The sequence below is a fragment of the Anabrus simplex genome, chromosome 11 (genome assembly GCF_040414725.1).
Source record: "Anabrus simplex isolate iqAnaSimp1 chromosome 11, ASM4041472v1, whole genome shotgun sequence".
NCBI lineage: Eukaryota > Metazoa > Arthropoda > Insecta > Orthoptera > Tettigoniidae > Anabrus > Anabrus simplex.
This window is the reverse complement of record NC_090275.1, coordinates 79599215-79615033: the sequence shown is the minus strand read 5'-3', so window position 1 is coordinate 79615033 and position 15819 is coordinate 79599215. Positions and strand designations below refer to the sequence as shown.

General features: G+C 38.2%; 1 protein-coding gene across 2 annotated transcripts in view; it reads right to left on the bottom strand.

Annotated features, from left to right (window-relative positions):
* Window positions 1-15819, bottom strand: part of Dhc64C (dynein heavy chain, cytoplasmic) — a 353617-nt gene that overhangs the window by 300239 nt on the left and 37559 nt on the right. For both annotated transcript variants that reach the window (XM_067155359.2, XM_067155358.2), the window contains exons 6-10: window positions 8588-8808; window positions 7757-7878; window positions 7316-7586; window positions 6259-6567; window positions 3854-3989 (exon numbers count right to left, since the gene is read on the bottom strand). In XM_067155359.2, coding sequence (XP_067011460.2) covers window positions 3854-3989; window positions 6259-6567; window positions 7316-7586; window positions 7757-7878; window positions 8588-8808 — 1059 coding nt within the window. The remainder of the gene's footprint in view (window positions 1-3853; window positions 3990-6258; window positions 6568-7315; window positions 7587-7756; window positions 7879-8587; window positions 8809-15819) is intronic.

Here is a 15819-nt window from a genome sequence, read left to right as displayed (position 1 = left end):
TTTAACTTGTACGCAATTTCTTCGGCTTTCTCCTTCACAATAGTCCCGCTGAAAGGTATGTTTAAACTTCACTGCTGTTTAAAACATATTAGCAGAGCTTGTTCTACTTCATCGTACTTTCCAGATTTAACTTTCTAGCAATTTGCCGAAGTATTCCCTGCAGAAGCAAAGATCTCTTCTTTCTTCGTTATAATGCCATTCGAAGTAGACGGCGGCATCCCCAGCTCCTTCGCCAAAGCAAAACGGGGAAGTGTAGACGACTCCACTTTACTTATAATCTCCACTTTATCTTTAATTGTTAGTGCCTTTCGCTTGATTTATGAGTTCCACTCATTTTCACTTAAAACGTTCGTACGTTGATATTACAAGTAAAACTAAATTCACTGATTCCTATTCACACTAATTACAATGCTACACTACGCTTGGCAATCCGTAGCTTGGGCTTACAAGACGAAAAGATAAGACTTGTACTACAATTCGTTAGCATGTGCTTTCTATCTTCCTCACACTCCCCGACACCTGCTTCAAATTAACAGCAGAAAATGGGAAATCTGGCAACTTATTCTTATTCTCTTGACAGACCTTCTATATTTAAAGATATGACAGTCACTTTGGTTCTGAAAAGAGCATATCCCACCTCATTGCTAAGCCTGCCTGGTGGCCATGATCGTTAGCGCGTCAAGTCTATAGGGCCTGACACCGTTCTTAGCCAGTTGGAATGAGTTAGGTGGAAAATTTATAATTTCCAATAATGGACCATTTATATTGGGACGATGAACTTACTCATGCAGGACAAATACAGTAGAACCCCTATTTAATGTTTTTACAGGGACCTGATTTTTTAAACCTTAAATGGGGGTTTTCCTTAAATCGAGGTTTCAGTAAAAGCACATCTTTTCCTCAGATCTTTGCCTGTATTAACATAAATTATACCATCATAAATTATTTGCACAGTGACAGCAATAAAACAAGGAGATATCTACTCTACACATTGTTCTGTAGTTATGGTTTGTGATTCATTTTGACAGACTTTTGTCGGTGAATGCAAGACCGCTTCGGTTTAAGGTTGTTCTTATAACTTTATACACGATTTTCCATAAAAGTCAAGAAAGATACCAAACTCACACAAAAATACATTAAAATCAGTATGAAATAGCAATCGGTTTGTTCAAACATTTTCGCGGATATTTTCCAAGCAGCGGCTTACTCATTAGCACCTATTTTCCAATTCCAGCAGTCTGAACACAAAAATTCCGTTTCATTATTTAAAATTGTAATAGCATCACTCCAGAGGCTTGTGGCAGACATTTCTATTTTCTTACTTCAAATAGCGCCACCTAAGTTTACTGCGCACATATTACAAAAACATATTTCAAGCTCCCTGTAGAATAATGATAATTTCACTTTGTATTTACTTGGGAACAGCCTTTTTGAAATTTAACAATACACGAAAGTACATAACCTAACCTCTGAAACTAGTTATGCACACCGCTGTATCTTGAGAAGTGTCACATTCTTATTTTATTTCAGTATATAGTATTAACATTAAGCAATCGCTTACTTCAGCCTTTATTTCTAAGGAGTTAACAACTGTTGTCATTGCACTTATTGCGAAAACATGTTATTCCAATATTTGTTTACACCAATCGGGATTGTTGTGAGGCAAGACATCAGACTCGCTCAAGATCGACTCGTTCGCGCGTAGCGAGGAATCAACACGGAAGATGACCAATTGCATTCAGTAAAAATGCTGGAGAATGTATGAATATTGGTAATGGATAAAATGTAACATGCCCGAATTTACCCGTAATAACGGATGAATCAGTAAAAGGGTTCTCATTGTAACTGAGGGATATTGCACACATTAATATAGGAACTTTTAAAGGTTATAATAACCTTGCCATTAAAACAGGAGTTCTCTTCTACTACAGCGGCCGCGGTCGGATGTGTATTTGAGTCCCACATCTCACTTTAGCCCTAAGTGCCCGCACTCTAAAAAAATTTCTCTTCTGCCTTGAATCATCCTTAGCAAGCTTATGACATCTTTCCCATATGTCCCATAATCAAAACAAATAGAAATAAATATTTGAGAATTTTAACATTTCCTTCACGCTAAATGTGGGGTTTGCCCTATTGTGAATTATGTTAAATCGAATATAAAACTGCATTGCTCCTATGGAATAATTTTCAGAACTGGAAATTTCTTCCATTAAATGCGAGTTTACGCTAAATCGAGGTCACGCAATTTGGGGTTATACAGTATTTCAGGTTCCCTACGGGAATCAACATCTGTATCTACTATTTGCTTTACGTCGCACCGACACAGATAGGTCTTATGGCAACGATGGGATAGGAAAGGCCTAGGAGAGGGAAGGAAGTGACCGTGGCCTAAGGTACAGCCCCAGCATTTGCCTGGTGTGAAAATGGGAAACCACGGAAAAACATATTCAAGGCTGCCGACAGTGGGGTTCGAACCCACTATCTCCTGGATGCATGCTCACAGCTGTGCGGCCCTAACCGCACGGCCATATCTGTATCTAATGGCCTGGCAGGCATAAATATCTGTAAAAGAGACCAAATCTCTCATAGTGCATTGGCACTGCCAGTGGCCCCAGGTAGCCTACGCAGTGGCCTCCACTGTATATGTACCAGTCATACGTCTTGTTATGTGTGCTAATTACTGGCTGATGTGCCCTAATTTTTTTGCACACTGGGGCAAAATGCTGGAAACCAAGAATGAGTTAGCTGGAAAACATAATAACCAATAATGGACCATTTATATTGGAAACATGAATTATACTTTTACAGCTATTACTCACAGCATATAGGTACAAAATAGACTACAATCATAATATTTAGCAAAATAGGGTGGTTTTTTTTTTTTTTTTTTTGGTAGAAAATTTAAAATATTGCTATTCAAATTGTCAAATTCTTATGGCCCCTTTTTCATGAATATTTACTGAGATACTGTACTTATATTTTTTTACTTTGTATTGCTCTTCTGTAAAAGTGTACTTTTTTAGAATAATAATTTTACTATCTTTAATTATTATTAATCTCACACAAATGAAATTCGGCACAATGTTTTAGTGTGCAATATTTTAAAAACGGCTCTTTAAGTAGCTCTTTATTTACGAAAATAAGTGCAATAAAATTTTCGACAAAATTTATGAAAATATGAATAACAATATTTGAACTTTTCTTGACAAAAAAAAAAACTATTTTACTAGGTATCATGATTGTGGTCTACTGTCTACTTTGAACCTATATGTTGTTAGCAGCTGTAAAAATATCTTTCATATCACATGAGTAGTTGCCAAATTTACCCTTCTGACAGCCTGGAGTGAATTTGCAGCCTTAAAAAAGATTACAAGGAATAAACCATCATAAAAAATTAACCATGACGTATAACCATTAACGAACAAGACAATAATCTACAATGTTCATTCACTGCACATAATTTTTGTCCACGTGAAATGAGTATTTCTGTCCAAATTATGATGGCAAAAATAGTGATTTTCTACTACTGGTACTTTACTGTGGTCTTCACAAAAAGGTGCCCTTAATGGTTCAATAAAACTGTTTATGTAGAGCAATTGGCATACAGAAGCAGATCTCTTTACATGCCAGGAAGTTTGATCAAAAGAGTTTGCAATTAACAATCATAATATAAACACTTCCCACATACTATTTTATTAATTTGTATACTAATCACACATTCTAGGCTGAAGTAACAAAGGCTTCTTTAAAGAAAAGTAATATACTGATAGCAAAAACAAAAATAGTTGGGAAACCTTCCAAAGAAAAACAGATGAACATCTATTTCTAAGAATTAAAATCGAATACAACCAACCTAAGACATCCTCAACACGACGCAAGTACGCTGTCAGTTGGCGATCAATTTGCTTGGCCCAAACTATGGATCCAGAAACTGGGGGCAGATCTCTCACAGAGCTCATCCTATAACACTTGCTTTGAGGATACTGCACCTGTAATACAAATTTTAATATAATCTAAAGTTCAGAACATACTGGTTCTACAAATGTATATTAACCACACTCAAAAGAAATGGCAGAAGAAGAAACACAGGACTTAAAATTTATTTGGCCATTAATTTGTGAACTATTACAGATAAAATATTCTCTGCCTTACCAACTATATTTTGAATTGAAACTACCATCTACAATGAATGTCTAAAAGGACACAAATTATTGAGATTGTCCATGTATAAAAAGACCATCTCAAGATTTTAAAACAAAACAAAAACAAACAAGGAGATACAAGTCGATCCAAGATTTGCAGAGAAGTTTTCAATGGACAGTGCAGGTGGATATGTTCTACTACCACATCCCCGAAAACCAAAAAAGTAGTCATGAGATGTAAAACCAACAACGTTATGTTCCACTATTTTAATTACATCACACAAGACAGCAGGGCCTTGTTAGATGTTCAGAACTGCATTTATAAGGCAAAGGAAGCCTTTGCACAGCTAAGACCCATCTGGAGATCTAGACAACTTTTCCATAACAGTACGCTCCAGATATTTAACAGCAATGTTAAATCAGTATTCCAATACGAGTTTGTATCGTGGAAAGTGACCAAAGAGTTGAACAACAAACTAGACCTTCTTGAATCTGTTTGATGTAAATATTAGGAATAAGGTCACCTAATACGATATTCAATGCTAAACTTGAGGAAAAAACCAATCAGAGAACAACAGAGGAGCAGGACAAGAAGAGAAAGTGGAAATGAATAGGGAAAAACCTGAGATAGGGTGAAGGATCAAATGTGAAGCAAGCTTTGGAGTGGAATCCAGAAGGTCAGATGAGACAAGGTAGACTATGGATGACATGGAGAAGATCTATAAGACCGACATCTTGCAGCCCTGAAAAAAACAGGCAGGAGGCAAGAAATGGAGATGAACAGAGTGCAGCAACAACACTTTGTGGAGGCCCTATGTACCACTGACAACTAAAGATTATAATATTATTATGCAGAAATTTACTCAAGAATTAAAAATTTAATTGGTGTGATTAGCACGAGCGTTTAGTTGCTGCCGCATATCAATACAGGATTTTGTGATAACTTGGACAACCATTTGTGTTGAAAGGGTTCACATCAGTATGACTTTTTCCCCTCCCAAATCCTAATATACACAACTCAGATGAAAAGATCAACATCTACTACTAAAATTCATATCACTACCAAAGAACTATATCACTATCTACAAGTAAATATACTCAAAATGTGAGGTCCAGAGCAGAAAGATTTTTCAAAAAGAAAAATTGTTGATGCAATGTATTCTCGATACTAGTGTTAAGACCAAAGAAGAGAAATTATTTAAAAATCGAAACCGACTGAGGCAGAGAACTATGCTCAGAATAACGTTACTGGTTTTACGATCAAGTAACTACTTTTTTGGTTTTTGGAAGAGCGAAGATGCTAGAAATTTTGTCCAGCAGTAGTTCTTTTCCATGTTGGTAAATCAACACGAAACTGGTGTATCTGAGCAACTTCAAATACTACCAAACTAAGGCTAAAAAAATTAATTATCAAGCAGACTAAGCTCAGAAAGCCACCTGAGCCACTAAGCTCAACAGAAATAATTAAACTGTTTAACAAAGAGAAATGAAAAAGGAATTTCACAGCAACGTATAGAAACACAAAGGTAAAGAAAGAGACCAAGGAAGGTGCATATCACCATAGATAGGCATGATTAAGACCAGCATAAAACAAATGGGACCAGAAGTTGAACCTTGACCCAGATGCATCCAGGTAAGAAGAAATGATATCTGAGAAACTTATAAATCAAATGAATGTAATATAAACAAAGTACAAATAAAATTTTGAAGAATGAAATACAACAAACTGCCACTTTTCAGGATTTGTTCAGAAAAAAAAAAAGAACATAAGTTCAAAAGGATATTACATGCTTACATTAAAAGAATGCAAAAATTATATACATACCCAAAAAAAAAAAAAAAAAAAAGGAAAAAAAGACATAAGATATGAAAACACAAAACAAACACATGTTAAAAAGGACACAATGACAATAGAAAGGAAAGGACTAGGAATAAAAAATAAATAAAAAATAACATTCAGGCAGACTCACCTCAACAATTCTAAAACTAGACAGACTATCTATACAAATGACAATAAGTCAGGTTAAGGAGTTTGCCCCCATTCTGTTAATTGAAAGTTTTCACATTAGGGAAGTGAATTCATTTTTTGACTTTATGTTCATATAAATCAGTATACCTTGAATTTCTCATGTAAAGCTTCAATGTCATCCTTGACTCGCTGAATAAGCTGTGTCTGGTATTCCCGGATGGCCCCTCGAATGTGAGGTCTCACGAAGAGTGCATTAAATCTGGAGAAGATGCGGAACATCTCATTAGCGTTCTTTGCTGTGCCTAACTGGTCACGCAAATGAGCAGTGATGCGAGTCTCCACGCGGTCAATGCGTTCTTCGTATCTACGAACTGCAGCATCCCAGGCTTCAAGTCCTTCACGGGAAATGTCAAGACAATCCACTTCTTTGACATTCTCATAGGCAAGATTAACTTCCTAGAATGGTGAAAAGAGAATCATCAAATTAATACCTTCAAAAATAATTCAATTACAGGACCTAGAAATCGACAAATAACTAGGGCCACACTTAAGAGTAGAGGATGACTAGATAGGATTTTCAAATATTATTTAAACAAGGAAACAAGTCTGGTTATTAACAAAATTCAAATATCTTGCTTCCAATGAGCTAGACTATCACTTCAATGGGAAGCTAGCGACAAAATCAGAGTTTACATTTCTAAAACAATGGGATGTATAACTTGTAAAATCAGAGTTCCCACACCTGTTACAACGGAGTCTATTCCATTATCATGTAACTCTTGCACAATACATAGGGTAATCTAAAATAAATTCTCATAAAGCAAGCCTGTTTCTCCAACTGATTTCATTGAAAGTCAACACACACAGCTTTCAGAATGGGATAGCAAACTTAAATTTTTCCGTGAGAAAGGCCAAAACCCAAAACTTCACTTTTTGAAACTTTTATTTAAGACTGAATAAAAACAATGTTACAATCAAGGAAAAAGCTTTACAAAAAAAGAAAGAACTAGTACTTGCCTAGGCTAAGACCTACTGGACTCTACTACAATTAAAAAATGTAAAACTTGCCTTTAAAACGACATTTCCCCACAAGGTTCCGAAGAATCCAATGGAAAATAACTCAACAAGTCTCAACCAGACCTTCTAAATACTGAAATTCATATTTCTAAAATCGAACATACTGTAGTTGACAATGACAGCTTACCTCAATAGCATTTGCATCAGCAGCTTCAAGTGCCATAGCATCAGGTTTGTTGTCAGTTGCCTCATGTTGATCAGGTGTAGTACTGGTAGTCTGACCAGACTCCACATTGAAGAGAGAAGGCCTCAGGACCCTCACAATCACAGTGCGTAGCTGCTCATGTTGTCGCCTGAACCGACGCATGTGTTCCATACGGGTCTGCAATCGTTTGTGAGCTGGTGAGATTCTCCATACCATCTTCAGATGTTCATCTCGCTTCTTCTTCACAATGTCCCTATCATGTCAAAATCACAATATGTACATAAGGAAATACACATACATTTTTATTATCCCCAACACACCTTCCAGTTTTCAGTGTGGTATGTAAATCTCTGTAAATTAATTAGAGCTAGCGTGAACTTCATAGCCATAGAGGGAAGGCAGGCTTACCTTAATCGGACTTACCTGAGTAAACCTTGCAGTTTATCATATTCATCATCCCAGGTTGTAAACACATCAAAACACTGAGTCATCACTTTCTCAAACTCATCAAATGGAATGTGCATTAGACGACGAGTTCCCAGCACCTGAAAAATTAAGTAGTTTTAAAAATTTATTTATCTATGCCAAATCAGGACAAGAAAGCGTTCTGAAGCTATATTTTACAGAGATGACTTTTCAGCTCCTAAGAAAGGTAGCTTTGCATTTGCATACATTCAAATGCAGAAGTCCAACAAACCTTGTGCAGCATGAAACACACTCCTAACAGTTTTATTAACTCTTACAGGACTAACTGATAATGCATCATCAATATCTGCATTTGCGGGAAATGCCAACTGACTATACATCGCCATTGGTTACACTGGCTTTAAAGACCAGCTGGCGATCAATAGAATAAACCAGAAACATGTCTGAAAATACTCAAATCTTGGTTTTTGGAGGGCTTTATTTTGCATTTCTGTCCAAAAGGATAACTTCTCGAATATTTTAGAGAGAAAATCATATGAAATCTTAAAATATAAAATATGTTATGGATTTATGAAATGAGAATTTTAAAATACCACACAGTCTTTTTCAACACAGATTTAAAGAGCTAATCTTTCTAAGTGCACTCCATTTCAAAATGCTCATTCCTAAAAAGAGTACAACAGTGGAGATGCTGAACTCTTAGTACATACTTAACCAATAACGGCTTCCCCAAAGATTTGGATTACTGTGTAATGACACGATGGTTAATTGCAAAACTTCCTTCGATTTAACTTTTAACTGAATGAGAAAGAAGATACGATTATATACCTTAAGCAGCTGCGATCCAAGATCACGTGAGATGGCTTCAACAAGACGTAAGGCTCTTTGGATTGGATACTTGGTTGTACGGATCTTCCGAAGATGTGAGAATATAAGCTGAACCGCAGAGCGAATACGATCCAACTCTGTGGCAGACAGCAAGTCGTTGATAGGGAAATCCTTCATCAGCAGATTATAATCGTTAACTGTGGCCAAAGCTTGCTTCAGACCTGTAAAACAATTATATTTTTTTTACATTTCAAATTTTACCTAAAACAGTATACCTATAAAGATTTTAGAGACAAAGAGCTCTTTATCTAGGAAAGAATGTGGGAGACATCCTTAAGTTAGAATGACTCAATAACAAAATATTAAAACTTTCTGCAGGGTTTCATTGAAAAGTAAAATAAAGCACTGCCTTTCAATTTCATGTATATCATTAAGCAAAAATTTACTGTACAACTGTTTATTTTTAAAATAATTATTAAGTTGTACCTCACAGTAACCCATGGCTAAGGCCAGCTAGTCCTATCCCTTGGGCGCGTGCGCCCCGCACACCCACACCCTCTCTCTCCCCCAACCAACCAACCAACCAACCAACCAGTACACAGGACCCTGCATCACCTTCCAAATCTTGATGCCTATTTTTTTGCTAGTTGCTTTACGTCTCACCGACACAGATAGGTCTTATGGCGACGATGGGACAGGAAAGGGCTAGGAGTGGGAAGGAAGTGGCCGTGGCCTTAATTAAGGTACAGCCCCAGCATTTGCCTGGTGTGAAAATGGGAAACCACGGAAAACCATTTTCAAGGCTGCCAACAGTAGGGTTTGAATCTACTGTCTCCCAAATACTTGATACTGGCCGCACTTAAGCGACTGCAGCTATCGAGCTCGGTTGATGCCTATTGAGAGGGAGTGAGCCGACTCCAATGGAGTTCAAAAACTTAGAGGGCTGGTTTTTTTTTTCCCCCACACTGCCAAGCAAGGGTCTTATGGTGACGATGTCCGGCTCCATGGCTAAATGGTTAGCATGCTGGCCTTTGGTCACAGGGGGCCCGGGTTCGATTCCCGGCAGGGTCGGGAATTTTAACCATCATTGGTTAATTTCCCTGGCATGGGGGCTGGGTGTATGCGTTGTCTTTATCATCATTTTATCCTCATCACGATGCGCAGGTCGCCTGCTGGCGTCAAATCAAAAGACCTGCACCTGGCGAGTCGAACCCATCCTGGGATCACCCGGTACTAAAAGCCATACGCCATTTCATTTCATGGGGAGGATGGGATAGGAAAGGGCTAGGAATGGGAAGAAAGTAGCTGTGACCTTAATTAAGACACAGCCCCAGCATCTGCATGGTGTGAAAAAAGGAAAACCATCTTCAGGACTGCCCACAGTAGGGTTTGAACCCACCATCTCCTGAATGCAGGCTCAGAGCTGTGCAACCCTAATCGCATAGCCAAATCGTTCGGTCTTAACATGTAGTGAGTACAGGGCTGCAGGTGAACTTTTTATACATGTACAAGTACCATGGCAGTCAGTGCTTATACCCACTTGGTGCATAGGAATGAGAGGAATTTCCCTGCCTTAAGAACACAAGTCACCAGTGTCTTTTGAAGTAAGCGGAGTGGCTGGCACAAAATAAGGAACTGTCCATATAGATTATCAAGTAAAAGACAAGAGTGAAATTATATCTCTAACACAGGGTACAAATTAAATGCAACCATGGGAATTAAAGTAAAAGTGTTGGGGACATCCTATCAGTAATTCTGGAGGCACACAGGTGGATCATATATCTTATAAACATTATCCATCATATTCGTTTCCTTTCACCTAAGTAGTATAAGAATTCAGTGAAGACCAATATTATAAATACATGTAAAATGCTATACTGTAGAATGCAATCTAAATAGTGTTGTACAGGTCTGTATAAGATATGGAGAGTTGGAAAGTAACTGAGTAAAAGTATATGGACTAATTATAAAATTACATTCTTAATTCTTACTTGTAAATTTATTTTACAAAAAGTAATCTTCACCTCTAATTCACTTCTTGAAATAAAATTTTAATTGTTACATTTTAGTAACCGTTACTTTCTTGTGTCCAACTCGTTGGCTGAATGGTCAGCGTAATGGCGTTTGGTTCAGAGGGTCCTGGGTTTGATTCCCGGCCGAGTCGGGGATTTTAACCTTCATTGGTTAATTCCAATGGCTCAGGGGCTGGGTGATTGTGCTGTCCCAAACATCCCTGTAACTCACACACCACACAACACTATCCTCCACCACAATAACACGCAGCTACCTACACATGGCACATGCCGCCCACCCTCAGAGGGGCTGCCTTACAAGGGCTGCACTCGGCTAGAAATAGCCACACAAAATTATTACTTTCTCGTGACTGATATACAGTAGAAGTCCGTTATAGCGAGAATTCATAACAGCGAAAAATTTACTCGCTGTAACAGATTGTCGTTATATCCGATTTTTGTATAAAAGTCGGAAAACCCTTCATGCACATTAAAATCGGTATGAAATGGCAATAAGTTTGTTCAAAACTTGCGTTTCCGCAGATTATATCCACACTACGGCTTACTTGTTTGTTATTTTTTGTAATCCGATACTACTAGAAAGTGTATGTTTAATTTCATTCTGAAAAAAATATAGTACCATATTTCTCCGAATCCTTCAAAAAATTTATATCAGGCTCAAAAAGAAGTTTGTAAAATCATATGAATGCCTTGTTGTACAGTAGGCCTATGCATTTTTATACTATTTTTAGACGCCGAACATTGACTTTCGTCACGCAGTTTTTTTTTTTGTTTGTTTGTTTTGCGGCTGCACAATCATTCTTTATTTCCGCGGGTTTAAGGACCATAAACTTAACAATGGCATCATAATACCTAAAAGAACTCGTTGAAAATTTTCCGGCAATACCTATTCCATGCGTCTCTACAATACAATGATCCATCAGGAAATTATTCTTGCTGTCTTCTTCTTTAATGACCACATAGGATCACTTTATTCAGTCCATCGTTCAGGTCTGTTTGAAGGGATTGTTCGGGCTTTGCGGTCCTCCCAGTACTTCTTCAGATGCTCCAATCTTCCTGCCCTTTCCTCAGTTGAAAATATGCGCGTTGTTGGTTTGTTTTGTGTAAGGGTAAAGCAGAGGTTTGTATTCAATTTCATCTTATTTGTGGTGTCTTCTGTTGTAAGGCCTATTTCCTTCAGATCCTCTCTTACTTCTCTGAACGATTTACATCCTGTTGTGGTATTTTTTGAGACAAGATTGTGTGGTACTAGTTGTTTCAGAAGTCTCGAATCCTGCATCCTCATGATATGTCCAAAGAATCCCAGTCTCCTCTTACGCATAGTATCTGTAATGGGTTCTAGCTCTTTGTACACAACTTTGGTAGGTATTAACTGCCACTGTCCATCTTTCTGGTGTATTTTTTGTTGATGCAGGTTCTTCCAATCCTCCTTTCAATTTTCTGAAGTCTGACAGTCCTTGATTGTTTATTGAGGTAAAAGAGAGTTTCTGCTACATATGTAGATTCCAGTTTTGTGTTTTAGCTAATCTATTTGTTCTTATTTGGATTGAGATTTTTTCATTTAGGTTATGTGTTATTACTTCACCAAGATATTTAAATTGAGTTGCTGTCTATAAAACTGTTACTTTTACGCAGCATCAGATATAACCGGCTACCGCTACACGCACGTCTCGCTTGTCGGGTTCGGCCAAATTCAGCGGCTAGCGATGTATGGAAAATTCTAAATTCCCATGGAGGGAATTAGAAATTTTTCACCAATAGAGCATGTCAAAAATTCAGATTTAAGGCTTTCCAGGCATTTCCCTCCATGGGAATTTAGAATTTTCCATTCGGAATTGCTAGACGGGCAATAATTCCATTGTGGAGATTTATCTCCCATAGACTGTGCCTCTTATAAGGGCTTCTGATAAGTTCACCTGCATCCACCCCAGCATCAGTGGGTAGGGTCTGATACATCCCACTCTGATGAGTCTAGTGTCGGTCCGAGCCCCACTGTCGGCAGACCTCAAAATGGTTTTCCGTGGTTTCCCATTTTCACACCAGGCAAATGCTGGGGCTGTACCTAATTAAAGCCACGGCCGCTTCGTTCCCACTCCTAGCTCTTTCCTGTCCTATCGTTGCCATACGACCTATCTGAGTCGGTGCGACGTAAAGCAAATAGAAGAAAGAAAAAAAAAGTCTAGTGTCAGACCTAAGATGAAATGCTGGTTAATAGAGCAAATGCCTGAAAAGCCTTACATGTGATATGTTTTTGACATTAGCGATGTATAGGCCTAATCGCGAACGTTGAAAGTCACCGTACAAATTTATTGCGCCACGGTATGGCCAATCCGCCCTTGCGTTTTTCGTGCACATACCTCACAATTTCATCTTCTACTTCTTTAAAGCGCCCTTGTTACGGACCACTAAATGCATATTTTGTACAGTATGCAATTTTTTAGCTCTTTGTCTTCATGCTAACGCCAAATATTGGCTTTAGTTAGGCCTCTGCCGTATTTTCTTGCGGCTGCACAATTATTCTACTTTTCCGAGTGTTTAATAACCGTTAACTTAAAATTGGCATCATAATATCGACTAGAACACGTTGAAAATTCGCTGGCAATACCTTTTCCACGTATCTTTACAATACGACTATCCATCACGAAAATATTCCTGCTATCTATAAACCTTAATTTTACTAAGCGTCAAGTACAATAGACGCGTTATGATACTGCCATTGGGTACCCATGGCTTTTCTAAGAATTCGAAGGGTCACATGTTTTGATACCATTCTGCAGATTTGAGAAACACACAGGCACTGTACAACCGGTTGTCGCGGCTAGCGATGTGTAGTAAAGAGGCAGTCGTTTCTTGTCAAAGAGTTCTGTGCGCGTGTGAAAAGAAGCAGCGTGGTTACTGTGGTACTTGCCAGTGTTATCCATTAAATTACTGTTAAGCCGCGAATGCAACAACCCTCGAGTTTTCGCACGAGATTCTGAGAAAAGGAAAAAAAATAATCTTGGATTCGGAGAAATACGGTATCACTCCAGAGATTTCGGTGGCAAACACCTCAGCTTTCTTCTTTAAACAGCGTCACCTAACCTAACCGTATATGTAGCCTATCATGAAAACATATTTGAAACTCATGTAGAGAAATAACCTCCACGCGAAAAATTTACATGTAAATAGCCGTAACTAGACGCCAGAAGATATGAAATATCCTCTGAAATCAGTGATGTACTCTGCCATATCTCGAGGTGTATCACATTCTTACTTAATTTCCATATACAGTCTAACATTAAAATTAAGATATCATTTACTTCAGTCTTTAAGTTTAGTGAGTTAACAACTGCTATCGCCCACGTTATTTACGCATTTATAATGAAAACATGTTATCCTCTTTCATTTCGAATTTTCTTTAGAGAACAGCAGTCGATGGGTATTACTAATCAACTCCAACATCGCCTTTGAATGTCAACGAGAGAGCTTGCAAATGCACAAAGTGAGAAAACTATACTGTACCGAAGACGATCGATCGCATTTTGTTGCAAAAGTTTGTTTTCTTATTCAAACAGAGTCACGTATCCTAACTTAACCGAACTGTACGTATGATGAAAACACACTTCAAGCGCCAGTAGAGAAATTACAACTTTCTCGCAATAAATTTTCATAATAGCCTTTCCGTAATTTAACCAGATGCGACAAAATATAAACTAACCTCCGATATCAATTAAGCACTCTGCCATATCTCGAGGTGTATCCCGTTCTTACTTAATTGCAGTATTTAGCCTCAAAATTATGCGGTCGTTTAGTCGGCCTTAATTTATTAAAGAGTTAACAACCGTTATCGGACATGTTATTTACGCATTTATTATGAAAATATGTTCTCTTTCATTTCAGATTTTCTTTACGGAACAGCTGTCGACGGGTATTACTAATCGACTCCGACATCGCCTTCGAAGGTCGACGAGAGAAATCGCTAGTGCACATAGCGAGGAAACGATGCCGAAGGTAATCGATCACATGCAATATCATCGCTGGGGTGCATAAATACCGGTAACAGAAAAAATCGCGCGTGCTTAATCGCTCGTAATAACGGATGCACCAGTGATACGGTTCTCGCTGTAACCGAAGGACGATACACAGTTTAATATAGGAATTTTGAAGGGACAGAAAAAAGTTGTCGCTATAACTGAGTTCTCGTTATATGCCGTACTCGCTATACCGGGTTTCTACTGTACTTTGCATGGAAGCAGAAATAGGGAAAAATTTATTCAGATACATTTTTTCAGTTATACTACAGGAGAAAATCATGATGGATGCAGGAAAACAATAAATGCAGGTGACATAAAATAGGGGGAAAGCAAAATAAAAAATTGGTACTATATTTGGGCACTTTTCCTCATGTAAATATAATCTGTGGCCTCCGAAGGCGGGTGAAGAACTTTCGAGCTGTCGCAAGACAGGCAAAGTTCGCGTTTACGAAAATGCGGCTCGACCTAAGATGTATCCTAATGCATAAGTCGGCGCACACACACAGACCACAAACTGTCTGAATTAACCAACGAAAGTTAAAATCCCCGACTTGATCGTGACCTCTTGAACTGAAGGCCAACATGTGCTAACCATTTAGCCCTGGAGCCAAACATGCTCATACTATACATAACGGTATCAAACCCTTGCAATCATGATATACACTATGAAAATAAAAAGCGTGACTTTCGTGCAGCTTCGTTTCGCTTTTTCTTACATTAGTAGTAATCTGAAAATTTTAAGGCCAGTTCTCTTATTGCAAATTAATTATATACGTGGATATTATGGTGATAACGTCTATTTTGGTAAAGATTCTGTAGAGCCTTCGCGAACGATAAGTTAGAGATCCCACATGGCGCAGCTCGGACGATGTCACAGAGGTCAGAAATTAAACATGACGCGCCTCAGACGATGTCACACCGGACTAAGCAATTTGACCAACTTAGGAATTAGTTTCAAGACCAGGCTAGTGAAAAGATTATTGCTCTGGTTTGTAACAAGACAACTGGACAGGGGGCAACAAACTGGTCAACAGGCCTCTAACATCCCACACACATCACAACGCACGACACGATTAATAACCCTGTGACTAATTAAAACGTACCCGCCACACGCCGTGACTATTTTAAACTGCACGATTTTCTCATTTTCAACAAAACTGGCAACCCTAGCCAGCCAATAGCAACA